Here is a 26,462-nt window from a genome sequence, read left to right as displayed (position 1 = left end):
GACTCACCAGGCCGGCAGAAAGCCACTCCGGCTCATCCTGCACGGAGAGCGTGAGAGGGCCGTCCCTCCTGAAACTGCAGCCTACAAGCCTCAGTAAAAGCTCGTTACTCCAGCCCCTGGCGCCCTCCGCCGCAGACTTACCTGCATGAGCTCGGCGCGCACGGGCTGGATGTGGTCGTAGAGGAAATCGGGCTGCAGGTTGTCCACACACAACTCCAGCGTCCTCAGGCCTTGGCTGACCAACGTCTGAGAGCCGTTGAGAGCCGACACCAAGGGGTCCATCAACATGGGCAGATAGGGCAGGAGCGAGCTCAGCCGCACGGGCACCGTGAGACACAGCTCCACGAAGAGGTCCTTCATGTGCTGCTTGTGCAGGCCGCTCTGCAGCATGTTCAGCCCTGCGCACAGGTTTGGGGCCGTCAGAGGAAGGTCCGCCCTAGACACATGCCAAAGCTAACGGGGCAGAGCAACCGGCCCGCTTTTTAAAACAGACGTCTCCCGGAAGGGAGACCTTCGAGCCCTCGTCGTTACTGGGGCAGCTCAAGGGACTCTGACTGCACCTCTCTGCCTCCTGCTTCCACAGTGACCACAGCAGGCCGCATGTACTCGAGGGCGATGCTTCGTTACAGCCACTGTTGATCAGATGACTCTTAAGGACGTTAACATTATCATATTATCTATCATACAATGACATTATATATAATATTACAACACACATGTGTGGGCAAATCACGTGACTCTGTCACTAAGCCCAATCTCGAGACAGACTCCGACGGGATGTGTTTATCTCAAGTTTTGGGGCTGACCACCTGACATGTCTTTCCAGGCTTCCAGTAAACCACAGTTGATGGCTATGCTCCCAAACGAACACTGTGTTAGAAAACCCATGTTTGGTTTTTATAAACAGAGAGGGACCTGCCCTCCCTAACCAAGTATGTACTGACCTCCTAAGACAGGTCAGATGGGGGCCTGCCCACAGAACCCTGGAGACCACCTGTAAAGAGGAAACCAAGTAACAGCAGCCCCAAAACAAGGTGCGTCCCGGGTGCCGAAGGCTGAAGAGGGGGCTAGCAGGGAAGGCACCAGAGAGCAGCTGCACCGGATTCAGAAGCAGAGGAACAGGTGGAGGAGGGCGGCGAGGCTCAGGTCCCCAGAGAGCACCCCCTGGAACACAGCCCGGCAGGGAGGAGGAAGGCTGCGAAGAGTGCAGGAGGGGGAATCGGACTGATCGGAGCAGAGGGCGCAGGCTGGGCAAGACCGGAGACAGGGTCCCCTGCAGACGAGAGCCAATGGGCCACGGGGGACTCAGGGCCCTGTTACAGCCAACACATCCCAGTATTCCCAGCTGCCTCCTAGGTATATACTACATTGAAAATGGCTTCTCTTTAAAGAATTTATAAAGAAAATACTGCAGAAGATTTAATCCCTTGCCAAGAGCTCACCCTTCTTAGCCAAAAAAAATTCCTAGGATTGTGTTTCTCATCAGTTCATACCTGTAAACCTTCACTGGACTCAAGATCCCCTTTAGCTGTACACCTTGAAAGCATTTCTAATTACACAGGAATATCAGAATCTTACTGATGCAAGTTAGCAACTAAAGATGATAAATATATTTTTAAGTATTTTATACAAAGCTTACATCAGCTTGATAACTTGCTTTTTCCCTTCCCGTTCTCATTCTTTCAATCGCGGGATCCCTGATCATCCTAAACCGCTAGAAACACTTTTTCGATGTTCTCACCAAATGCTACAAAAACTCAGCTAAGTTCTAACTGGGATAAACTAAAACCTTCCAACTTCCACTCAACTCTGAGAGGGGAGAAGAATCCATCCCGTTCAAGATGCACTGCCTTTACAGAGAGTGGGACTCAGACAGACAGACACACACACACACACACACTGCAGGGGACACACACGTACATCCCCCCACCATGACCTTCACCAAGTGCAGAGGATGAACCCCAAACACCAAGAGCAGCCAGGCCCAGGCGCGTGCACAAGACTAAAGGGCAACCAAAATCACTGCCCTGACCTTGCAGGAGGTTTGGCAGGAGAGGCAAAAATTCCTGATACAGGAGATCGTGGCTACCTCCCCCGATGGAGCGGAACAGGGCTCGAAGCAGCAAGAAATAGTTATAGGGTTCTTTGGCAGTCTGGGCAAGCTCCATTGAACTGTTCACGATCTTGTGCAGATGAGGCTGCAGGACGGAGAAAAGGCAGGTTAACAGGTTTGCAATGAGGAGGCTTCGCTGTAAAAACATAGGAATGGAAGGTAATTCTGATGAACTTATTCCCAAAGGAAAAACAAAACAACTTTCCAATCTTCACTTGACTTAAATTAATTCCCTTGAAATACTCGTTGGTTTCTAGCAGTTTGGCTGTGAAAGAAGCAGCTAATAGGTTCTCCCCTGCTCCATGGGCACGCAATGCTACAAAGCCTCTGCAGCAGGAATGGAGGGCACATGAGCTCTGTGGTTCTTGGGAACAGGCACCCCTTTTGAACAAACCAAAGAGCCCAACAGACGAAAGACACCTGCTTCCTAACCCTCCAAATGCAAAAGGCAACCTGAAGAAACGCAAACATCACCACCAATCAAATACTGCACAAGCAAAGTTTGGAAGTGTCTCAAAAGGCATTTGAGAGAATGACAGAGTATGTTCATACGAGTGCTTCTTTAATAAAAAAAGCACTTTATTAGCTTATAGTAACTTTAATCAACATTTTAAGAGAGATTAGTTTTTTATCTTAGACTTCAAGTCCTAGTCTTGACACACGAGAGGTTACGTCTGACGTGAGTTTGTCTTGCAGGTGTACATAAAGGGAACTGTGAATGATAAACTGTCTGCATAATCACTGATAGTTACTAATCTGTTACTGTACATGAGTAGTTCTTTTACAGATTAAGTCAACTATCTGCATTCGTATCCGGACTAAACAGTCTATGAAATGGTTCAGTATCTTTCCTGAACAATATTCCAATATCCTACCAAGAGGTTTGTCTGATCTATTGGATTTTACTGTTTTTTGGTAGTGCCTGGTCTACACAGCTGTCCCTAATGTTGGCAAAAACTGAATTATTTGAAGATACTGATTTATGAGGATCAAGACTACAATTAAGTATTTATCTTTTAAAAAATTGCATATTTCCCTTTTATAGTAACACACAAGTAATGTTAAGATTGTTAACCAGGAATTCCCGTAATGGCTCAGTGGTTATTGAACCCGATTAGTATCCATGAGGACAGGGGTTCAATCCCTGACCTTGCTCAGTGGGTCAAGGATCCAGCGTTGTCTTGAGCTGTGGTGTAGGTCGAAGATGCGGCTCGGACACAGCGTTGCTGTGGCTGTAGCACAGCCCAGCAGCTGCAGCTCTGATTTGACCCCTAGCCTGGGAATCTCCAAATGCCGAGGATGTGGCCCTAAAAAGCAAAAACAAAAACAAGACACATGGCTACTCGGAAAACATGGTCCTACAGCAAGATATCAGCTACCCGAAAAGTATTAAAATGTTTGCTGTTACCCAAGCTAAATCTTCCTACCTACAGATTTTCTTACAGACATTCTAATTTCCGTTACTTGGGACAGATGCAACTGTCCAGTTTGGGAAAGACTGAACTTAGGAGTTCCCGTCGTGGCTCAGCGGTTAACGAACTCCACGAGTATCCATGAGGACCCGAGTTCGATCCCTGGCATTGCTCAGTGGGTTAAGGATCTGGCGTTGCCATGAGCTGTGGTGTAGGTCGCAGACATGGCTCGCATCCTGCGTTGCTGTGGCTGTGGCGTAACCAGCAGCTGCAGCTCCAATGTGACCCCTAGCTTGGGAACCTCCCTATCCCGAGGGTGCCACCCTTAAAAAAATAAATAAATAAAAAGGTTGTTAACTGAAAAAAACGGGGAGGAAATTGTCACAAATTACTGATTCTTTCTATCACCATACACATATTTACTTCAAGAAAAAAAAGGGACTGTGAAACACTGCTTTTCAGACACACCCGACGATAATACTCAAACGTCTATAGAAATTAAACTATTCTGCCCCGAGCGGAAGGGAATTTCTTATTTTTTATTTTTTTTTTTTCCTTTTTACGACCGCAACTGCAGCATATGGGAGATCCCAGGCTAGAGGTCAAATCTGAGCTGCGGCTGCCAGCCTACACCACGGCCACAGGATCCGAGCCACCCGAACCCACATCCTTGTGGATATCATGTCAGGTTCTTAACCCAGTGAACGGCAAAAGGAACTAGAGAATTGTTATAAGGCTTTTGTGCCACCGTCTGCTGCCTTTAGTGGGTGACGTAATCATGCACAGGCTTCCGCTGCTTGCTAGAACCAAGTAACCGAGGAGATAAAATCACACCACAGGATTAGGCAACTACACAAGCGTATTAGCAGACACACTCCTCCCAGATGTGCCCTTTTGGCCACGCCCACAGCGTGTGGAAGCTCCCGGGCCAGGGACTGAACCCACACCACAGCGGTGACCCAAGCCGCTACAGTGAACTGCAACATGCTCCTACCTTACTTGTGGGGGCCGCACAACAGAATCAGTGGTGGTAAGACTAATGACCGCCCCCCTGCACGTCGTAAGACTTCCGAAGGGTTCATTACAGACCAGCAGACAAGCAAGTTAAGCTCTGCTTTAGAAATATATGACATGTTTTTCACACTTGGCCCAACTTGCTGTAAATATTTATTAATTCAATATTTCAATACTTACAAATATATCAAAAGAACCTATCCAGTTTCTGTTCAAAACGAAACGAATTAAAAAGCAACAACAACAGACCCAAACCCACAGCATGGCATGGATCTTCCAAGAGTTTACCTTTAGCATCTGCTCGTTCTCAGCTGCAAAGAGGGAGACGGAGCCAAAGACCAACTTGAACAGCTTGAGGTACAGGTTGGAGAGCTCCACGTTGGAGCCCATTTCCGGCAGGCGGTCTAGGAGATACTCCACCAGAATCGTAGCAAACAGAGCAGAGGTAGTAGGATTTGCCAAGAAGGAATTGGCAACAATCTGTCCAAACAAGAAAGGCCTGTGATGAAAGTAATCCCTCCCGCATGTGGCTTTAAGAAAAAGTAACGTGTACTTCCCACGATGACAAAAATCAAATCTGTATCAGCCACCCCAAGAAATTAATCATCCCACAGAGGAAAAAAGTGAAAGTGAGACAGATTCCCTGAGCACCGCGTGGAACGTAAACCGCTCATTTCCTCCTCTCCATCAGGCACCAGGAACCTCCATCTAACACAGACCTAACTGCCACCAGGAAAGCAGTGGCACAAAGCACCTTGAGCTTTTGAAAAAAGTCCTTCTTTACTACGCCTCTTTCTTCTCTAAATTTTGCTCCACAAGCACGACCCTTAGGCATCTTACTTAGAAAATAAAAGGAATACCAACTATTCCACACACACACACGTTTAAAACGAATGCGGTAAGAATGCAAAAAAAAGGAGTTTCACACCTGAAGTGCGTAGTTTTTCGAGATTCTTTCCACCATATAAGGGACTGTAGTTTGGAAAATTTCCTTAAACGTCAAGGGGTTCATCATGGTGAAGACGCCGGCAAAGTGCTCCAGCACCTCCTTCTCTTCCTTCATTCGAACAGTCTGGCAGTTTGCGACGCGAATGTAGGTCTGCCCATTTCCTGCGATCTGGACCTGGCCAGGGGGGAACACACCAGGGACCTGCCTGTATTCCTCAACACTGCCAAACGCGCCCAGCACGTCCTCAGATCAGCTGTCCATCTTGAATTAGATACCAAACGTCCCCTGCCCCCACTTACATTCTCTATTCTCACTGTAATTTTACAAAACTAAAAACCAGGGAGTTCCCGTTTCCGCTCAGTGGTTAGCACATCCCACTAGGAACCATGAGGTTTAATCCCTGGCCTTGCCCAGTGGGTTAAGGATCCGGCGTTGCCGTGCACTGTGGTATAGGTGGCAGATGCAGCTCAGATCCTGGGTTGCTGTGGCTGTGGTGTCGGCCGGTGGCTACAGCTCCAATTGGACCCCTAGCCTGGGAACCTCCATATGCCACGGGTGTGGCCCTAAAAGGGCAAAAGACAAAAAAAAGAAAACCAACCTCTGCTAGGTGTTCAAAACAGTAAACAATTTGGTAAAATCACATCTTGTTTCTGTTGCATTCCCTTTATACCACCTTCTCTCAAAACACACTGACTCTTATTTAGAATTCTCACAATACAGCCCTATGCTACCAAACAAGAGCACGCCTGGGTTTATAAACCCTGCAGACCATCCAAAGAGTAGCCGACCCTTCAAGACCCCGCCCATCATCAGCACCGCTAATTCCAAGAGGTGCTTTCCATACTAAGAAGCCTGGTGTGAGGACACTGCCTTACCTGATAAATATCTAAAGCCTGCATTGCATATTTCACAAGTTTTATGTAAATCTGAGTCTCTTTGGGCTGCAGCTGCTTATTAGGGATGAACTGAGCTTCTGGAAAAGAGACAGCACAGTAAGTTAACTGCAACAAAACCCACTCCGCGAAAAGCATGACTGGTCTAGGCACCGCAAGAGGGATTACCACCGGGCGCTTTACACGACGTGATGCCCCACGTGATTGTCTTGACGCCGCAGACCAAGGTCTTGACCAAGCTCCGGCAGTCTGTGACCTGGAAGGTCTGCTTGTCCTCCTTATCCTTCTCGCCTTGCTTCTCGAAGGGAGGCACGGGCGCCGGGGTCACCGGGGGGGCGGGGGTGGGGGGCGGGGGCGGGGCGGGGGCGGGAACCGGGGCTGGGGAAGGGGCGGGGCCCGGAGCCGCAGGGGCCGCGGGGACCCCGGGCAGCGCTGCTTCCACGGCTCCCAGTTCCGACTGAGGCTTGCACTTCTTAAAAATGGCAGAGAGCTGGTACCGTGCAATGGTGTGGAATTTGAGAACAAAAACCTGTCGGGAAGAGAGAGAGAGGAGAGGGAGGGCAGACAAAAAAGTCATTCCTCTTCAACAGGCCAACAGGCCTTTCAGGAGACAGGAAGGTCACCTCTCCGACACCACGCGAGCTCAGTCCGCTATTGCGCAGTACCACCGTCTCCGTCTCACCGGCCCAGGAGGGCTGGTGACCAGCCTGGCCGCCAGGTCTGTGTGAGACCTGGGGCCACGCCGCGATCCACACCACAGCAAACTGCCCGCGGGAATTACACTCCACCCCGGACCCAGGCACCCACTGGGCGTCTCTCCAGAGATGTGTACAGGTCACTCTGCACTTTGCTACGCCATGTCCCAGAAAATAGCTCTTGCGATTACCCCCCAACTTGCTAAGGTCTCCCCACCTCTCACAGACAGACACTGTGACCATCCCTGACTCCAAGACGAGCAGACCAGCGCAGAGCAGTCAGTGACTCGCCAAAGGATCCTTGGCTAATAGATGGGAGGGTTGGGATTCGAACCCGGGTCGGTCTAAGCTCCTGAGATCGAGCCTGGTGATGGCACAGTCCCGGCGCTGCCAGGAAAGCCCTCTAGCAGGTTAGCAGTGTCTGGGGTGAGGGCGCAGGGGCGCTACCTCCAGCATCCGCATCAGCACATCCCTCCCGTTGCCGCTCTCCTGCTCGCTCTTGGAGCGGATGCAGTCCACCAGGTTCAGCAGGAGCTTGCAGGACATGGTCTGGATGCTGCTGGGCAGGGACTCGTCGTCGATGTTCTTAGCAAAGAGCTGGACGGCGAGGGAGAGGTCGCTGAGGGGCAGGTGCTGACGGACGTGGTGCACGAGGTCCGCCAGCGTGCTGTAGGCGAGGGGCCTGCGGGGAGAGACCGTCTCAGCGTTGCCGTGGGCCTGTCTGCAGCCGCCATCTCCGCCACTGCCGGCCGCAGGAACACCACCAGTGGGACGGCTCCTTTAGAGCACTTTTGTTGTTTTGTTTTTGTTTCTTAGGGCTATAACCGAGGCATATGGAGATTCCCAGGCTAGAGGACCAATTGGAACTGCAGCCGCCGGCCGACACCACAGCCACAGCAACGCAGGATCCGAGCCCCGTCTTCGACCTACACCACAGCTCAAAGCAACACCAGATCCTTAACCCACTGAGCAAGGCCAGGGATCAAACCCGCGTCCTCATGGATACTAGTTGGATTCGTTTCTGCTACGCCACAACGGGAACTCCCTGGAGCACATTTTATATGGTCCCAGGTTGCCCTATTACTTCCTCCCAGATACACGAATAAAAGGCTCAAGTCTAGGAGTTCCCGTCGTGGCGCAGTGGTTAATGAATCCGACTAGGTACCATGAGGTTGCAAGTTCTATCCCTGGCCTTGTTCAGTGGGTTAAGGATCCGGTGTTGCCGTGAGCTGTGGTGTAGGTCGCAGACGCGGCTCGGATCCCGCGTTGTTGTGGCTCTGCTGTAGGCCGGCGGCCACAGCTCCGATTCAACCCCTAGCCTGGAAACCTCCATATGCCGCGGGAGCGGCCCAAAAAATGGCAAAAAGACAAAAAAAAAAAAAAAAAGGCTCAAGTCTAGTCTTGGTTGCTTCATGTCATGTTTACATACCGGCCCACCTAGTCACCCCGAGCTGAAAGGACCACCAGCTTGATCATGCACTGAGTGGGTGCTAGTGCTCAAAGGTCAGAATTCCCGTCGTGACTCAGGGGTTAACGAATACGACTGGGAACCATGAGAATGCGGGTTCGATTCCTGGCCTTGCTCAATGGGTTAAGGATCTGGCATTGCCATGAGCTGTGGTGCAGGTGGCAGACATGGCTCGATTCCCACGTTGCTGAGGCTGTGGTATAGGCCAATGGCTACAGCTCCAAGTAGGCCCCTAGCCTGGGAAGCTCCATATGTGTGGGTGTGGCCCTAGAAAAGACAAAAAGAAAAAAAAGAAACTATTGCTCAAAGATCAACATTCTGTGGTATCAACTAATACCTTATATGCTGTATACTGTATACTTTATAGAGCTGCAGCAACAGTGCTGGGCCATCCAGCACCTCCACTCACTATACATCCAGACAGCTGCCACGCGCCAGACACTGGGCTGGGCACCAGGGCTGCCACGGTGCCCCTGTGTCCAGGAAGCTCACCGACCAGAAGGGAAACACACAAGTCAAGAAGTCAACTGCGCAAGGTTCACGTGCTATGGAAGAGGTGAAAACAGCGCAGGGAGAAAGACTAGTGTGGGCACTGCTGTCAGGGGGCCAGAGAAAGCCCTCTGAGTGACTGGCTCTGAAACCTCAGGGACAAAAAGGAACCAGAGGTGAAAAGCCAGGGAAATTTCCAGGCGGGAGGAAACAGGAAGGTCAAGGCCTGAGTGGCAACTGCCCAGAGCAGCCAAGGCCCTCGTGGTGGCAGCACGTCGGGTGGGGAGAGCAGGGCCAGACCCCATGGGGCTCCTGCAACGTGGTCAAGAGTCTGGGTTTTGTCTGAGGGCGACAGAATCAGAGGGAGTTCCCTTGTGGCAGAGCCGGTTGAGGACCTGACACTGCCAGTGCAGTGGGTTGCTGCTGTTGGGCGGGTTTGATCCCTGGCAGGGGAACTTGCACATGCCACTGCCATGGCCAAAAAAAAAAAAAAAAAATCATCAGAGGTCTTTTCACCCTAACATCCACTTAGACAGGCTCAACCTCAAGTTATGAAGAATATCTTAATATTTTACAACAGTATTTTATATAGAAAACACAGTGAACAGTCTATATACTGTGTCCAGGATATTCCACATATTTCTCAGAAGATCTATCATATTTATTAGAACCAAAAAATTACAGCTGATTCATTTTACATTATAAAAGATGATTAAAAATCAATCATCTCCTTTAGAAGTAATAAATATGATTAAAACTGTATTTCATAAAAAGTTTAAGAAATAAAGCCTAGAAGGAAAGAGAACAAAATATTAACCATGTTACTTGATCTCCCTGTGTGGGAACAAAAGGTTTTTCTCTCCTTTTCTTCCTAGGTGGTTGGTCATCAAATACTTTTCTTAATAAAAAGATGCATTTACTACACAGGTAGCAAAAATACTAATGCTAGTTGGATAGCTCTACCTACAATTTAAATCAAGATGACTACTCTGATTAAGCTGAGGCACAGAAAGCAACCTAAGGTGTTTCCACAGCTGTAATTTTAAGTACGACGGGAGAGGAGAGGCCCGACAGCCCATGCGTGCTCAAATGCTTCCACAACAAGCGCCAGGATCCGCTGGCCCCTGCATGTAACAGACAAGATATCACAGGTTTACTGTCATACCTGAGAGTCTCTCGAGCAGTATATCCTGAGCCAATGAGTATGGATTCATCAAACAGCTTGTCCATGCAAGGAATGAACTCTGGAACACAAATATCCAGGGCAGGTATCACCAACCACACCAAGTGTGCAATAAGCCACGTAGCAGTACCTTCAGCAGGGCCGGTGTGCATCAACCAGCAACCCAGATTTGGGACAAGGTAGGGAGGAGAGAGGCACATGCGCTGTTTTCTTTTCTTTTCGTTTATGTATTTTTTTTTTTAGGGTCATCCCTGCGGCATGTGGAAGTTCCCAGGCTAGGGGGCGAATAGGAGCTGCAGCTGCCAGCCTACCCCACAGCCACAGCAACGCGGGATCCGAGCCGCATCTGCGATCTACGCCACAGCTCACAGCCAAGGCCGGGTCCTTAAACCACTGAAGGAGGCTAGGGATCGAACCCGAATCTTCACGGATATGAGTCAGATTCGTTTCTGCTGCACCACAATGGGAACTCCCACATGTGCTATTTTAGTTGAAGATGCTGGCCTTGCTGGGCCACACCAGCCACGTGCTGTCAGAGATGTGGCTGGGATCACATTCAGTGTTGGAAAGTAAGAGAAGAAACCGTGAGCCTCGAGCTCCTGGCAGGGAACCCCCCCCCAGTGCTTCATGGGAGGTGCCTTCCAACATCCCTAAAAGCGGGCGCCATCCCCCCGAGGGGCAAGTATGCCCTAAGCGCCTCTTTATCCATCACATTACTCCTGAAGTCGGCATTCTCACGGATGTCACGGCTAGTCATCATGAAGAAAGAAGACTACTCTCCCTGGAAATTACACAAGTCTGGGCAGGCTATTTTACTGCTCTCGCAGATACCGGTCCCAGCTCTCTGGATGAGGCTGACTAGAACTCATGGGGGCTCCTCCATCCCTCTAACCCCACAGACAGACCCATCATCAAACCTCCTCCCTGGTCTCCTGCAGCCTGAGAACCTGAGGGGGGGACCAGCCCGTCTCTACTCAGGGACAGCGGACGGTTCTGAGGACGCACACATAGGGCAACAACAGTACAGTAAATGCACATTCTTTGCCAGCAAATAGCTACTGAGGTCAAAGCTTTAAAGCCATACACACGCTAAAGAGATGCGGGCACAACCGGGGTACCTCCCACAGCCAGGCGGCCGGGAGCAGCCCCTCCGGGGTCAGGGGTGGTGACGTGCCCAGGCTGCCCACGGTGAGGTGGCCAAGAGGAAGGAGGCAGAGATGCAAAGGAGGGCCAGCCAGGGGAGGAGCGAAGCGTGCAAAGAGAGGGTCAGAACTTGAGGTGCAAGGTGCCAGCTTCTGGATCGCCTTCGTGACCCAGACTCACTCTAGGGAAACAGGTACATCTGTTACCCAGTCAGGTTCTTCCCAACCAGTGCTCTGCTCAGCACTAGCACAATGGGCTACCATTTGCTATCATTTCAGATGCCAAAAAAGTAAGCGTAAGAGAACCTGCGCTTTTGTGTTCACTTAACTGTTTTTCACTAACATTTGGTAGATGTGTAAATTTTAACAATACATTTTTCTGTATTTTATAACAATACGGATAACATTTAACTTGATTCTTTAAATGTTTCTTTCACTAAAAAGTTTTTGAGTTGTCGTGATGTTACCTGTTTAAGTCAAGAAAATATTTGTGGGCTTCAAAATAAAGTGTCCTATTAAAAAAAAGCAGGAGTTCCCGTCGTGGCGCAGTGGTTAACGAATCCGACTAGGAACCATGAGGTTGCGGGTTCGGTCCCTGCCCTTGCTCAGTGGGTTGGCGATCCGGCGTTGCCGTGAGCTGTGATGTAGGTTGCAGACGCGGCTCGGATCCCTCCTTGCTGCGGCTCTGGCGTAGGCCGGTGGCTACAGCTCCGATTGGACCCCTAACCTGGGAACCTCCATATGCCGCGGGAGCGGGCCAAGAAATAGCAAAAAAAAAAAAAAAAAAAAAAAAAACCAGCAGCAATTCATCCTCTAAAAGCTGAATTCAACAAGTCTAACATGATCGAGCCTTAGAGAGTAGCATCCTGGAAACCTGCTCATCTTTGGGGGGTTAACAAGACTGAAACCAAGCTATACGGCCTCAAAAGAGGGCCTGGTAGTATGCGAAGGATCAGAAGTCACTTGATAAAAATGAGAAAGGTTTTCAATCTCTCTGTACTTCATCAAGCCGAAACCTGGTAAACGGCTCCCCAGGGCTCCCCCAAGGTCATTATCATCATCATCAAATGGCAGGAACACCAAAAGTCAACCTCAGAATGGTACTCGAGACACAACTCAAGTCACTCCAGGAAAGAGATTTTAACACCTTCTACTTCAAGTGCTTCCATTGTTTTCACAGCACGGAGAGAGAAAACACTGTTTCCTTCTCATCTTTTAAGGATTGCTGGTTGTAAGGCAGAAGGGAAATGGCTATTTGCAATGTCAAAAGGCCTGCAGTCAGAAGGCAGACAAGGACCAAGAGGGGCTCAGACTGAACTGTGCTGAGGAAATGATGACATTAATTGGGAAACCACCCAGAAGATAAAGGGAGAACCCTGGTGGCAGACAAAAACCAGTGGGAGACAGAGAGAGAGAGGAGAGGAGCAGATGAGGAGGGAGGGAGACGGACGGAGGCGGCGGGGAGGGAAAGGCAGATCAAGGGGAAAAATACGCCCGAGGCCCTGTGCAAAGGCAAGGCGGCCGTACGGTTTCGCAGCTCGGTGGTGAGGATGTGCTTGGCGGCGATGAGAAGCTCCTTTCGCAGGTGCGCGGTTTCTGCCGGACAATTTGAAAGGAGCTGTAACATTCCTTTCACCATCTGCTGAGAGTATTTCGTCACCAACTCCTGAAAAAGTAAGGGGAGAACAACACTGTTACAATGACGAGCAGGTATTAAGAAAAATCCAAATGGCAGTATAAACTTTTAGAAAACTCAGTGAAACTAAGCTTGGCTCAGAGGGCCCTCATCAAGCAACAGGCCTAATTGGACACGGAGTGTCATCGTCTTCACAGTGTGTGTGCCCACTGCTGTCCCAGGACGAGGGGCAGTGGCTCAGAGTCGTGTCTTTGGCGTACAGGGTCATGGACGCCTTCTTTGCACTCTTCTGTGTTTTCCCAAAGTTCCACAACCAACGTGTGTTACCTCCCTGTGGAAGGGAGGGTCACACTGAAGCTGAAAACGAAACTCTTCACTGAATCACCCATCAGTGAAAGTTACCAAGGACACCAAAGTCACCTTCAAAGTAAAACAATTCTTTAATTTTTTTTTTGTCTTTTTGCCTTTTCTTGGGCTGTACCCGTGGCCTATGGAGGTTCCCAGGCTAGGGGTCGGATCAGAGCTGTAGCCATAGGCCACAGCCACAGGCAACGCCAGATCCTCAACCCACTGAGCAAGCGGAGGGATCAAACCCGCAACCTCATGGTCTGATTCGTTAACCACTGCGCCACCACAGGAACTCCTGAAAAATTTTTAATGATTTTTATTTTTCCCACTATAGCTGGTTTACCTGTCAGTTTTCTACTGCCCAGGAGTGGAACTGCTGGCAATTTTATGTTTAGTTTTCTGAGGATCCTCCATACTGTTTTCATGTCACAGTGGCTGCGACGATTTACACGCCCACCAACAGTTGTGAGAGGGTTCCCTTTTCTCCACACCTTCTCCAGCAAATTATTGTTTATAGACTTTTTTTTTTTTTTCAGGGCTGCACCTGCAGCATATGGAAGTTCCCAGGCCTGGGGGTCGAATCAGAGCTGCAGCTGCTGGTCACAGCCACCGCAATGTGGGATCTGAGCTGCATCTGCGACCTACACCACAGCTCACAGCAACGCCAGATCCTTAACCCACCGAGCGAGGCCAGGTATTGAATCCACATCCTCATGGATACCAGTCAGGTTCGTTTCCACTGAGTCACAAGAGGAACTCCCCTATTTGCGGACTTCTTAATGATGGCCATTCTGACCGGTTTGAGGCAATACTTCATCGCAATTTTGAGTTGCATTTCTCTAATAAATAGTGACGATGAGCATCTTTGCATGTGCCTATTAGCTACCTGTATGTCATCTTTGGAGAAATGTCTGTTTATGTTTTCTTCTCATTTTTCAACCAGGTTATTACTTTGTTATTGAATTGTAGGAGCTCTTTGTATATTTTGGAGATTAAGCCCTCGTCAGCTGCATCATTTGCAAATATTTCCTCTCAGTCTGTAGGCTGCCTTTTCATTGTTTGTGGTTTCCTTCTAAGTCAACTTTAATCAATTCGGAATAAGCTCCAGTCACAAATGCCTTGAGATTTTTCAGAAGTTACTCATGTTAACTCAAGCTGACCAAAATATCCAGGGTTTTTTAAACAAATTCTGCACTTTCTTAGTGTAAGTTATCATTATCAAGATAAACACATTAAAAAGCGAGAGGGGAGAAGGCTACAAATGCTTTCAAAGGTAGTTTAGCATTAAAAAAATTTGGCATATGTACTTTGCTATTGAACCGATCAGGAATTCCATTAGCTGATCACCTCTCTACAAGAGTTTTACTCGAAAAATTGTATGACTGACAAGAAATAAGGCATCGGTTTTTTCCTTCAGGCTCTTATAAGTAAGGAGAGATCACAGCCCCAAATGGGAAAAACAGAAACAAAAAGAGAACTAACTACTCTTTAGACTCCTCAAAGAGCCTCCAAAATGCCTTAAATCACAGTTTTATCTGATAGTGTGTTTTAACGGCCACACCTGCGGCATATGGAAGTTCCTAGACCGGGGATCGAATACATGTCTCTGCGGCAACCCAAGCCACTGCAGTTGGACTCTTTTCTCTCTTTTTTTTTTTTTTTGGTCTTTTTAGGGCTGTACTCATGGCATATGGAGGCTCCCAGGCTAGGGGTCGAATCAGAGCTGCAGCTGCTGGCCTACACCATACCACAGCAATGCCATATCCAAGCCGCATCTTTGACCTACACCAGAGCTCAAGGCAACAACCAGATCCTTAACCTACTGAGCAAGGCCAGGGATCAAACCTGCATCCTTATGGATACTAGTCAGATTCGTTTCCACTGAGCCACTGAGACAGTTCTCACAGGAACTCCTGCAGTTGGATTCTTAATCCACTGTGCCACAATGGAAACTCCTGATAATATTTTTAGAAGTTCCAATCTCTCCCACATAATTTGCTTTGAACACAGCTTTCAACAACGGCAAAAGTCATAAGCCAAATACATCAATACAAACATCTATGTGCAAATATTTACTGTGGCTTTACTAAGCCAAAAATGAAACTGGCAGATCGATAAAGACGGACAGGACATTACAGTGGTTGCCGAGATCGGGGAAGAATGAAGTAGCTGCTCGTTGGTACCGGTTTCTTTCTGGGGTGAAGAAGTTGTTCTGAAAGTGAAGAGTGATGACGGCTGTACAAATCTATGAATACGCTAAAAAGCACCGAACTGTACACTGCAAAGGCTGACTTTATGGTATGTGAGTTACATCTTGATAAAACTGCCTTAGAAAAAAGTGGAAATGATCCCAAAGTCCAGCCTCTGGAGAACGGATAACATGCCATGACGACATCCACCCACACCGCAGAATACCACCCCCCGTGAGCCCCCAAGTTCACACTGCAGCATCAGTGCCACTGCGACTGCATCTGGAGACGGAATCTTTAGGAGGTAATTCGGGTCGAATGAGACCACAAGGGTGGGGCCCTCCTCCAGGAGGACAGTGGCCTCATAAAAGCACAGGATCTCACTCTCCCCTCCCCACCACGGGAGGACACGGCAAGGAGGAGGCCACCTGCAGCCCAGCAGGGAAGGCCTCGCCCGAAACCAAACCCTGCTGGAACCCTGATCTTGGCCTTTCTAGGCTCCAGGGCTGTGAGAAAACAAATCGTTGCTGTTTACACCTGGTCTATGGTATTTTGCTATGGCAGCCTGAGCAGACTAAGACAACCACCCAGTGCAAAGTTAACGAGTCACTGAGCAGACAAGAATGCATCTCGGCGTTACTGCTCAAAGGCGGCAGACTCCCAGGGCTACACTGTCTACCATGTGATTAATCTACACGACGCTCTGGAAAAGCCAAAACCATGGGGACAGAAAATGCACCCGTGTTTGCCTGGGATTCGAAGGGGCAGGAGGAAACGGGCGAGAAACGCACAAAAGGCATTCTGCGGACGATGGAAATGGTCTGTATTCAGATGCACTGGACACGTCTGCCAGCGCACAGGACCGGACACCTACAAGCCAAGGTCAAGTTTACCGCAGGAGGTCATACCTCGGTAAGCCCGACATAAAACCAAAGCCAACTTACCTGGTAGATCCTGATGATATACGCTAAAAACGACAATGTTTTAATCTGCGCAGCAATGAAATCAGCATACAGCTCCTTGTTGTAAAGCTTATGTTGCCTGAATGAGAAGTGAATAAAATTAAGTGTTAGCTTTCAACTCCTTAGATGACACTAATATTAATTAAAAGCCTGTGATAATCACTAAGCCCAAAAGCTTAATTTCTACACAGCAGCAACAGTAAACCATCTCAGAACTTTTACGCAGCTTTGAGTAACATAAAGGCCTTAAAGGCACAAAGCAGACAGTGCGCCAAGCAGTTGGGCAGCAGCCGCAACCTGAATCTCTACAGCCAACGTGACCAGACCTGCTCCCCAGAGGACAGTGGGAGGACCCGATCTGACCAGCGGAGGAGCCGTGCTGCAGGCACAGCGGCTGCTGGGGCGGATGTGCCCTCGGATCCTGCCCCCAAGTGACTCGGAGCCGAGAGGCTGCAAGTCAGGACGGGGAGTGATCAAGGCCGAAGGAGGAATGCTGCCAAGCTGGAGCCTCTCTGCCTTGGAGAGAGGCTTCAAAGGATAAAAACAAGCTTGGCCTGCTCAGTGATTAAGGTGAGGGCTGAGGCGAAATAAAGGGGGTTAAGAGCCTTCGAGCCCTCACGCTGGGAGACACAGCAAGAGCGATGCGGAAGGGGAGCAGGCCGGGAGGACCCGAAAGCTTAACCAAAGCTTAACCGAGTACGGCCATGCCCGACGGCAGCTCTCCATGTACAGGACACCAGAGACTGAGACAGGCCATCTTTTCACAGGAAGAAACCAAACCACTACCACTGTCTTCACTGAAGTCCGAGTTCAGAGAGCGAGCCAAAAACACACCCAAGTTCAACCAAAAGTTGCTCACTCACAGTCTTCCTGTCTTAGGACGACGACAGAAAGTAGTTTTGACCTGGCTTAAAGAGCTGCGGCGGTCGGCCATGAAATCTCACCTGGCTTGAGCAGACACCTGAACCGCAATGGTACTCATGATCAAGGGTACAAATTCAGCAACAACACTGTGGATATTCACCTTGTAGAGCTAAAAGCAAACACAGCAGATTTTTATGCCTTCACACTCTGTTCGCAGCAAAATAACCTGGCGCACTGAAGAAAGGCAGATGGTTAGCGCGTGTGTGTCACACACGTCTACTTGCCACCGAACATTAGAGGTACGCTCTGTCACCCAGCAAGCCCCAACCCGAACAGCCACGAAGCAATGGGAGTACCTGATACATTAGCACAACAATAATGGGCAGCTCCGCCAGCACCTTCAGAGACAGAGACCCTCTTGGGATGATGGAGTGCTGTGAGACACAAACAGAGAGGCGGGCGGTCATCGCGCGTCCCGCCGCAAAGCGCCACCCGTCGCCCAGCGCGTAGAGGGAAGGGAAAGCACGAGCGGGGGCGAGAAAGCACCAAACGATTCCGAAAACCAAGTACACCGAACTATCGGCTACCATTTAATGCCAAGGGATTTTATAATTTACAGTGAAATCGTAAACCGGTAGCAAAAACCTGAGGAAAATCTGTCAAAACTTAGTGATCCACATCACTGGAGAAATTAAAAAAAGCCTTAAATCTATTATTTTACTTGCTTAAAAGAACAACAGCAACAAGTACACGCTTACCTAGTTTTACCCAAAGGTATCTATGAACAGGAAAAATGCTTACAATAATAAACATTAGAAAAAAATTAACAGTCTTAATACATAAAAACTCAAACAGGAGTTCCCATCGTGGCGCAGTGGAAACGAATCCGACCAGGAACCACGAGGTTGCAAGTTCGATCCCTGGCCTCGCTCGCTCAGTGGGTTAAGGATCTGGCCATGAGCTGTGGTGTAGGCCGGCAGCTGTAGCTCCAACTAGACCCCTAGCCTGGGAACCTCCATAAGCCGCGGGTGTGGCCCTAAAAAGACAAAAAACAACAACAACCAAAAAAAAACCCTCAAAACAGGTAAAGAATATGTCACACTCAAAATACAAATAAATGGGCAATGGACAAGAACAGACAAGCAAAAAAAGAAACACAAAGACTGACCAACTGAAAAGGTTTTTTTTATTGTCTGTTTCTTATGGCTGCACCTGCAGCATGTGAAGTTCCCAGGCTAGGGGCAGAACTGGAGCTGCAGCTGCGGACCTACACCACAGCCACAGCCATGCCAGATCCTAGCTGCATCTGCAACCTATACCACAGCTCGAGGCAACGTCAGATCCTTAACCCGCTGAGCAAGGCTAGAGATCAAACCCAAATCCTCATGGATAGTGGTTGGGTTCTTAACCCGCTGAATCCAAGGGGAACTCCATGCAAACAAGTTTCTAATTCAGCAAGAGCAAAGGAGTGAAAGCCTCATTCAAAACGTCGTCTCCTGTCTGTCCTAGAAAATTGAAACATGCTGCAAACCATTTCAGTAAAACAAATACATGATAATCCCGATTCAATCATAAAATACCATCACAGCAAATGCTCAATGCATGTTCCCTACATGGCAGATCCTACAAATGTAACACACTAGCTGCAGAAAATACCAGCGTTATCATCACAAAACCCCGAGACTGATTTTTTCAGGTGAGAGGGAAAAGAAGGTCAGAACAAAGATTCATGAACTTCCCTACATTCAGAAAACCAAGTGGCGGAGCTTCACACCATCCAGAACTTGTGTCCCCAGAGCCCCCGCCGTCAGGCCATGAACCACACAGCTGTAAGCTGTCGAGAGGGACTTGACCAAGGCCCAGGCTAAGGCCGGAATGGAGCCCCCGAGCTGGGTCAGCTGCTCTTTCCAGTTCTGGATTCCACCATGAGTTTATCTTTCTATCTGTGCATCAGCAGTGAGTGACAGCTCACTGCACAGCACAGGCCTGCAGAGTCGCAGCAGAATCCCTGACACTCTCTCATGCACACACACTTGTTTGCTTATTTTGAAGGCTTCCACGTGTTTACGAAAAAAAACGAAAAGCTGAAGGGGTCTGAAGAGCCACTCCCTCAGCCCCCCTCAGCAGGAAGAGGCGCGTGGAGTAAACCAAGGCCAAGCAGCGGAAAGGCTTACTGTTCTGGTCTCGCTGTCCTCGCGCTCGGGATTGACCTTCACAGCGATCGTCGTGATCATTCCCACCACTTCTGGGGGGGGGACGGCGTTCTCGGGGATCACCTGCGGGTTCTCGAAGTAGCGGTTCTACACGGGAAGAGCAGAAGTCATCTTTGCTGACGCCAAATGCCAGGCCCCTTCATGAGACACGCCTGACACGTGGTGGAAGACAGCGCCCGTCCTGCCCGTCTGTTCTGCACCAGGCCCAGTACCTGCTGCCTTTTTTTTTTTCTGGACCATGAAGATAACAGAACAGAACTGACTCTCCACCTCCTGCACAGGCAACCAACGCGCCCAGAATATTCTCTGCTGCTTTTTCCTGACTGCTGAGATGAAATGGACGTCATGTCTCATTACCACCTCAGGGAGGGGGAGGACGTACCCCGTCTCTCTGGTGACAAGGGACTAGGAGCTGGTCCCTGCGGAATGAACTTGCTCAACAGTCTCCTAAATAGAAATCAAATATGGAGCAGAAACAAAGCACAGAAGCCAGGACTTGAAAAGGCCAGGCCCTTACTGTCATCCTTAGTTCGCACTGGCATGTGGGCTCCGGGTTAAAAGAGACAGCTTCTTATGAAAAGCAGCTCTAAGACTGGTCAAAACGGTAGCTGACACAACGATAAATTGATAACTCAGGACAAAAATTAAACTTTATACACTATTAACAAATTAAAACCATGTGGTTTTTTTGTTTGTTTTTTAATGTTTAGCTTAAAAAAGTCTTCCAAGGAGAAATTCTGGAAGGTCAATTTTACCATGTATTATTTTTTAATTTTTAGCTTAAAAAAGTCTTCTAAGGAGAAATTCTGACACATAAACAGACTTACACACAATGATTTTTTTTTTACCGAAGCATTATTTGTGCCCATAATGAAAAGAAAACGGGGAAAGCCAGCAACAGGGAGACGGTTACGGGACATGTCTATCACAGAAAATTATCGGTTACTAAGAGTTACAACCGCCAGAAAGAGAGTCCTAGAGGATCTTCCAAACACGAACAGCGATTCCTTCCAATAAATGTGAACCAGGCAGGGAGGGGTCTCTCCTCATCCCCTCCACACACTTTTATATGGGTGGCACAACTTGGAATAATATAGGAATGTTTCAATATAGAAAAATATTTTAATGATACAGAAAAAGGCTGAAAGTACTCATCATTCCCCCAAAAGCTTCAAGATTGAGACACAACCATCTTTACAAAGCACAAAGTAGAACTGTAAACATCACTGTCAATGGCTGCTTACAAGTGAGAGAATAATTTTGATTTATTTTCATTTTTTTGTTGCTGTTGCAAAATTTCTACAATAAGAATGATTTGTTTTTTGGATTGGAAGAGTCAGTATTATCAAGATGACTATACTACCCAAGGCAATCTACAGATTCAATGCAATCCCTATCAGATTACCAAGGACATTTTTCACAGAACTTGAACAAAATATTTTCAAGTTTGTTTGGAAGCACAAAAGACCCAGAATAGCCAAAGACATCCTGAAAAAGAAAAATGGACCTGGAGGAATCAGGCTCCCAGACTTCAGACTATACCACAAAGCTACAGTCCTCAAAACCATATGGCACTGGCACAAAGACAGAAATACACATCAGTGGAACAGAATAGAAAGTCCAGAATTCAACCCACACACCTACAGCCAACTAATCTATGACAAAGGAGGCAAGGACATACAATGGAGAAAAGACAGCCTGTTCAATAAGTGGTGCTAGGAAAACTGGACAGCCACATGGAAAAGAATGAAATTAGAACACTCCCTAACACCATACACAAAAATCAACTTGAAATGGATTAAAGACCTAGATATAAGACCAGACACTATCAAACTCTCAGAGGAAAACATAGGCCAAACACTCCCGGACATAAACGACAGCAACATCTTCTCAGATCCACCTCTTAGAGTAATGACAGTAAAAACAAAAATAAACAAATGGGACCTAATCAAACTTAAAAGTTTCTGCGCAGCAAAAGAAACCCTAAACAAATGAAAAGACAACCCACAGAATGGGAGAAAATCTTTGCAAATGAAGCGACTGACAAGGGACTAATCTCCAAAATTTATGAACATTTCCTGCAGCTCCATACCAAAAAAACAAACAACCCCATCCAAAAATGCAAAGAAGATCTAAAAAGACGATTCTCCAAAGACATACAGATGGCCAAAAAACACATGAAAAGATGTTCAACATCACTTAGAGAAATGCAAATCAAAACCACAATGAGGTACCACCTTACACCAGCCAGAATGGCCACTGTCCAAAAGTCTACAAACAATAAGTGCTGGAGAGGGTGTGGAGAAAAAGGAACCCTATTACACTGTGGGTGGGATTGTAAATTGATGCAACCACTGTGGAAAACAGTAGGGAGATGCCTCAGAAAACCACAAATAGAACTCCCATTTGATCCAGCAATCCCACTCCTGGGCATTTATTCAGAGAAAACCATGACTCACAAAGACACATGTACTCCGATATTCATTGCAGCACTATTTTCAAGAGCCAAGACATGGAAACAACCTAAATGTCCATCGACAGAGGAGTGGATTAAGAAGATGTGGTACCATACATACAATGGAATATTACTCAGCCATTAAAAGGAATGAAATCCCAGCATTTTTAGCAACATGGATGGACCTAGAAATTACCATGCTAAGTGCAGTCCATCAGACAATGAGACACCAACATCAAATGCTATCACTGACATGTGGAATCTGAGAAAAGGACATAATGAACTTCTTTGCAGAGCAGATACTGACTCACAGACTTTGAAAAACTTACAGTCCCCAAAGGAGACAGGCTGCGGGGTGGGGAGATGCGCTGGGGGTGTGGGCTGGAAATCCTATAAAACTGGATTGTGATGATCATTGTACAACTGTAAATGTAATAAATTCATTGAGTAATAAAAAAAAAAGGAATGAATTGTTTTTATGTCAAAAATACAGTAGTTAGGAGTTCCTGCTGTGGCTCAGCAGTCATGCATTCAACTAGTGTTCATGAGGATGAAGGTTTGATCCCTGGCCCAAATCAGTGAGCTCAGTTGCCGTGAACTGGGGTGTAAGTCAAAGACGTGGCTGTGCTGTAGGCCCGCAGCTGCACCTCTGATTCAACCCCTAGCCTGGGAACTTCCATAAGCCATATGTGCAGCCCTAAAAACAAAGAAAAAAAAAAGATACAGTAGTTAAAACAGTGAAACCAAAAGAACTCATTTTTAAGTGGCTAATTTATCAACTTAGATTTTGACCATCACTAAATATTCCCAGTTGTAAAATTAGCAAGCCTCCAATCAATCCTTCTATCTTTCAGAATGAGGAAATAATAAATAAATATAAATTCAAATAATATTAAAAACAGCTTACCACGACTTTTGGAAGCTCCTTGTAAATCTGTTTCACAAAATCCAAAAAATGGTGAATCTAAAAAAAATAGACAATACAAGGAAAAATTTATCAACAGAAAATGCTTACAAGAAAAATGTTAACAGTTCTCATATATAAGAACTCATAAAACAGGCAAGAAAAGTGTCAGACTCAAGATACATAGGCAATGAATATGAAGGAACAGACAAAAAGAAGAAACACAAAAGGCGAACAGAAAACCCACTAGAAACGCAAAAGAGAACAGAAAACAAGTTTTCTAACTCAGGAAGAGCAAAGGAATGAAAACGATAAGAAATGCCACTTTGGCCTTTCAAAAGGTAACACCACACCATGCGAGGGGGAGTGCAAACCCGGAGAATCCTGTCTGCTACCCAGGGAAGCTTAAACTGCGGAAACCTTTCTGGAAACCAACGCAACACGGCATCTCAGAACCATTCAAACATTCGCACCTTTCAAGTGGCAATTCTACTTCTATAAACCCAGCCTACAAGATAATTTCAACTGTAATCAGATCCTCAGTTACGGTCACAAAATAAAAATTTTTGCAATACCTTAAATAGCCAAAAATATCAAAGAATACTACATATCCATTAAAATTAACTTTACAAAATATTTCTGACTGCGGAAATGCTCTCACATACAGGGAAACAATCAGGACACAAACTGTCATCCACAGCAGTACTGTGATCACACAGACCACACACACACCCGTAAGGGCAGAAGAGGGCCATCGGCAAGACGTCAAATGCTATTTTTAAGATGGAAGGAATTCTATTTTGTCTTTACTTTTCCGATTTCCAAATAGTCTGTGTTCAATTTCCCGCATTCGCCAAAGTCATCATCAGCAGAGGGACCCGTCTTAACTCTGGCGAACACAGAGTGTCTAATGCTTACTCCATGGGTGTCCATCCCTGTGCTAAGCACTTTAACCTCTATATTTAATCTCTAAGCAATCGCTGAGCATATAGTGTGGTTGTCCCCCTTCTACAGAAAAGGCACCAAAAGGCCCGGTGCTTCCCCGAGGTCACACAGCCACTCGAGTGCACCCTGAGATTCAAACCCAGCCCTGACTTCAGAACCCCAATCTTAGCCCCTGTGTAAAAGTGACTGGGGCCTTGCAGCACTTCAGCCCTGCAAGTACCAGAACCACCCAGAACCACCCAAACAGCCCTGCCAGTCTGGCCAGTTAACACATTTTAACCACGAAACCAATTCAGCAGAATATTCAGACACAGAAGGAAAGTCCACAGACATACAGAACAGACTTGCGGATGACAAGGGGAAGGGGGGGCGGAGGAGGCCTGGATTGGGAGTGTGGGACGAAGAGATGCAACTATCACGGAGACCGGATAAACAAGGTCCCACTGGAGAGCACAGGGAACCAAGTTCCACAACCTGTGATGAAGCACAACGAAAAGCAAAAAAGTCCCTGTTTAACCCATCAACAAGTCCCCCAACGTAGGCAGTATTTTCTTATGATTTGAAAGCAGCATGTGTTCTGTCAACTCTAAAGAGAGTATAAAACTTTCACAGCAAAAGGCATTCATCAGCACGTTTCATAAATGCTATCAACATAAAAACACTTACTTCTTGCGTGATGGGTGGCCTGAACTGTTTGTGTAGTTCAATAATTATTCGTAAGCAAATAAGAACGTTTTCTTCATTTTCTGTCTGAAAAAAAAAAGTATGAAAAAAGTTACACTTCTGAAAATCTATTTTCATCTAAAGACTGCCTTTTTTTTTTTTTTTTTGTCTTTTCAGGGCCTCACCTGCAGCATACCAGGCTAGAGGTCGAATGAGAGCTGCAGCTGTGGGCCTCCCCCTCAGCCACGGCAATGCTGGATTCTCAACCCACTGAGCAAGGCCAGGGGTACTAACGGTACCAATGCGGCTGAGCCACAACGGGAACTCCTCCAGACTATTTTCTAAGCATTTTCTGCCTACACATCCTCCATCAAGCAACTTAGATCTCATCTGCTGACAATTCATAAAGCCAGAGAACACAGCTGTCCCAGACAGGAAGCTTTCATGGTCTTTGGAGGACTACCTGAAGGGCGCCCCACCAGGAGGTTCTGTGAAAGTAACACTCTGCCCGGTGAGTAACTGGCAATTACGGCGAGTCCCACCATGCAGCAAGGTCTCCATGGCCCAACAGACACTTCTCACTCCTTGCAAAGACTGCCACAAGAACAATGACTGAGCACGCCCAGGGCCTGGGCCCCGTGCCACCACTTACAAATGCTGTCTGAGCAGTGGGTGCATCCACATTCTCCCGCAAGGAAATGAGGGCTCAGAGTGGGTAAGCAGAGCGCCTAACGCAAGAAAGCTACGGAGTGGCAGAGCCAGGATCTGACCCCAGCTCTATAGTCCCCTCCAGAGCTCATCTTTCCAAGGGGCCCAGAAACACATCCAGACTAAGGACAGCAAGAGAAACAATTTTAGAGATTAGCTTAATAGGTACCAAACGGATTAACCCCAACAATGGGAGCGACTCTTCATGACGACCTCACGTCCACGGTGCCTGACACACAGACGCCGAAGCCGAAGCGTGTGCCTGCTGTGCCGAGTCTGTCCACCACCTCCCACTTCCCAAGACCCTCTGGATCCAGCCAATCCCCCAGCGACTCAGAAAAACGACCTTCATTTCATAATCGTTCTCAGTAACGTGGCCGGTCACAGGGGAGCAAACCGACATTCGGAACGTTTCCAGTCCCGTGAATCAGGACTTTAGCGAAAGGGAAACAGGATTTTATGCCAAGGAAGTTCAAGAAAAGTTTTGTGGCTAAACATTAAGAATTCTCAAAAGTTACCTCTAAAAAGCGAAACATCACAGACAAAACATTTTTTGTGTGAGGACGAAGATGTTCGTTGGTTGGTATTCTGTGAATTATCTCGAGAACGAGCTTCCGCAGTTGCTGTCGAAGAGAAACAACAACGTCAAAACCAAAACCTGCCAAGGTAATTATTTTGCATGCTGCGAGTGTCACACAGCTGTACCCAGCGCTAGTCACCTCCACACCACCGGCGGAGCCTATTTTAAAAAGTCCTGTCAGTTATTTAAGTGCAATCCAAAGCATGTACTGCATGTCCCGTGCGCCGCTATTTCCAGTATTTGTCCAACTCTGCACCAAGTCCAGTGACCCCATCCGCCCTCTTCCACACCTTCGCAGCTCTGCCAGCAACAGGACACTCGTACACGTGGGGTGAATTTAAGACGGAAAGAGCAAAACGCAAGCTGAACCTCGTCTGCCGTCTCCCTTCACAACCTCAGTTTCGCTCCTGTGACACGACGCTCTCCAACTACCCTGGGCCTACGGACGAATCACGTCATGAGCTGTGCTCAGCTTCCATGATTCGGTCTGTGGAACGGACAACCCCAAGGCAGTCACACAGGGAGACCTTGAACTGGTCCCACGTAAAAATGCTTTATCCACTAATACAACATTGTAGGTCAACTACACTCCAATAAAACTAAAAAAAAAAAAAAAAAAAAAAAAAGAATACAAAAA

The 26,462-nt window shown here is 47.6% G+C and overlaps 1 protein-coding gene across 6 annotated transcripts in view; it reads right to left on the bottom strand.

The window, feature by feature from the left end:
* The window catches only part of TRRAP (transformation/transcription domain associated protein), a 117,904-nt gene that overhangs the window by 81,039 nt on the left and 10,403 nt on the right, over positions 1-26,462 (bottom strand). For all 6 annotated transcript variants that reach the window (XM_047779536.1, XM_047779539.1, XM_047779538.1 and 3 more), the window contains 16 exons: positions 25,764-25,868; positions 24,541-24,624; positions 22,933-22,989; positions 19,532-19,657; positions 17,714-17,791; positions 17,438-17,526; positions 16,476-16,572; positions 12,886-13,024; positions 10,199-10,277; positions 7,524-7,758; positions 6,550-6,910; positions 6,364-6,461; positions 5,468-5,662; positions 4,828-5,019; positions 2,033-2,198; positions 142-398 (listed from right to left, as the gene is read on the bottom strand). In XM_047779536.1, the coding sequence (XP_047635492.1) occupies positions 142-398; positions 2,033-2,198; positions 4,828-5,019; positions 5,468-5,662; positions 6,364-6,461; positions 6,550-6,910; positions 7,524-7,758; positions 10,199-10,277; positions 12,886-13,024; positions 16,476-16,572; positions 17,438-17,526; positions 17,714-17,791; positions 19,532-19,657; positions 22,933-22,989; positions 24,541-24,624; positions 25,764-25,868 (2,358 nt within the window). The remainder of the gene's footprint in view (positions 1-141; positions 399-2,032; positions 2,199-4,827; positions 5,020-5,467; positions 5,663-6,363; positions 6,462-6,549; positions 6,911-7,523; positions 7,759-10,198; positions 10,278-12,885; positions 13,025-16,475; positions 16,573-17,437; positions 17,527-17,713; positions 17,792-19,531; positions 19,658-22,932; positions 22,990-24,540; positions 24,625-25,763; positions 25,869-26,462) is intronic.

The sequence above is a fragment of the Phacochoerus africanus genome, chromosome 5, assembly GCF_016906955.1.
Source record: "Phacochoerus africanus isolate WHEZ1 chromosome 5, ROS_Pafr_v1, whole genome shotgun sequence".
Taxonomy (NCBI): domain Eukaryota; kingdom Metazoa; phylum Chordata; class Mammalia; order Artiodactyla; family Suidae; genus Phacochoerus; species Phacochoerus africanus.
This window is presented reverse-complemented; position numbering and strand designations above follow the sequence as displayed.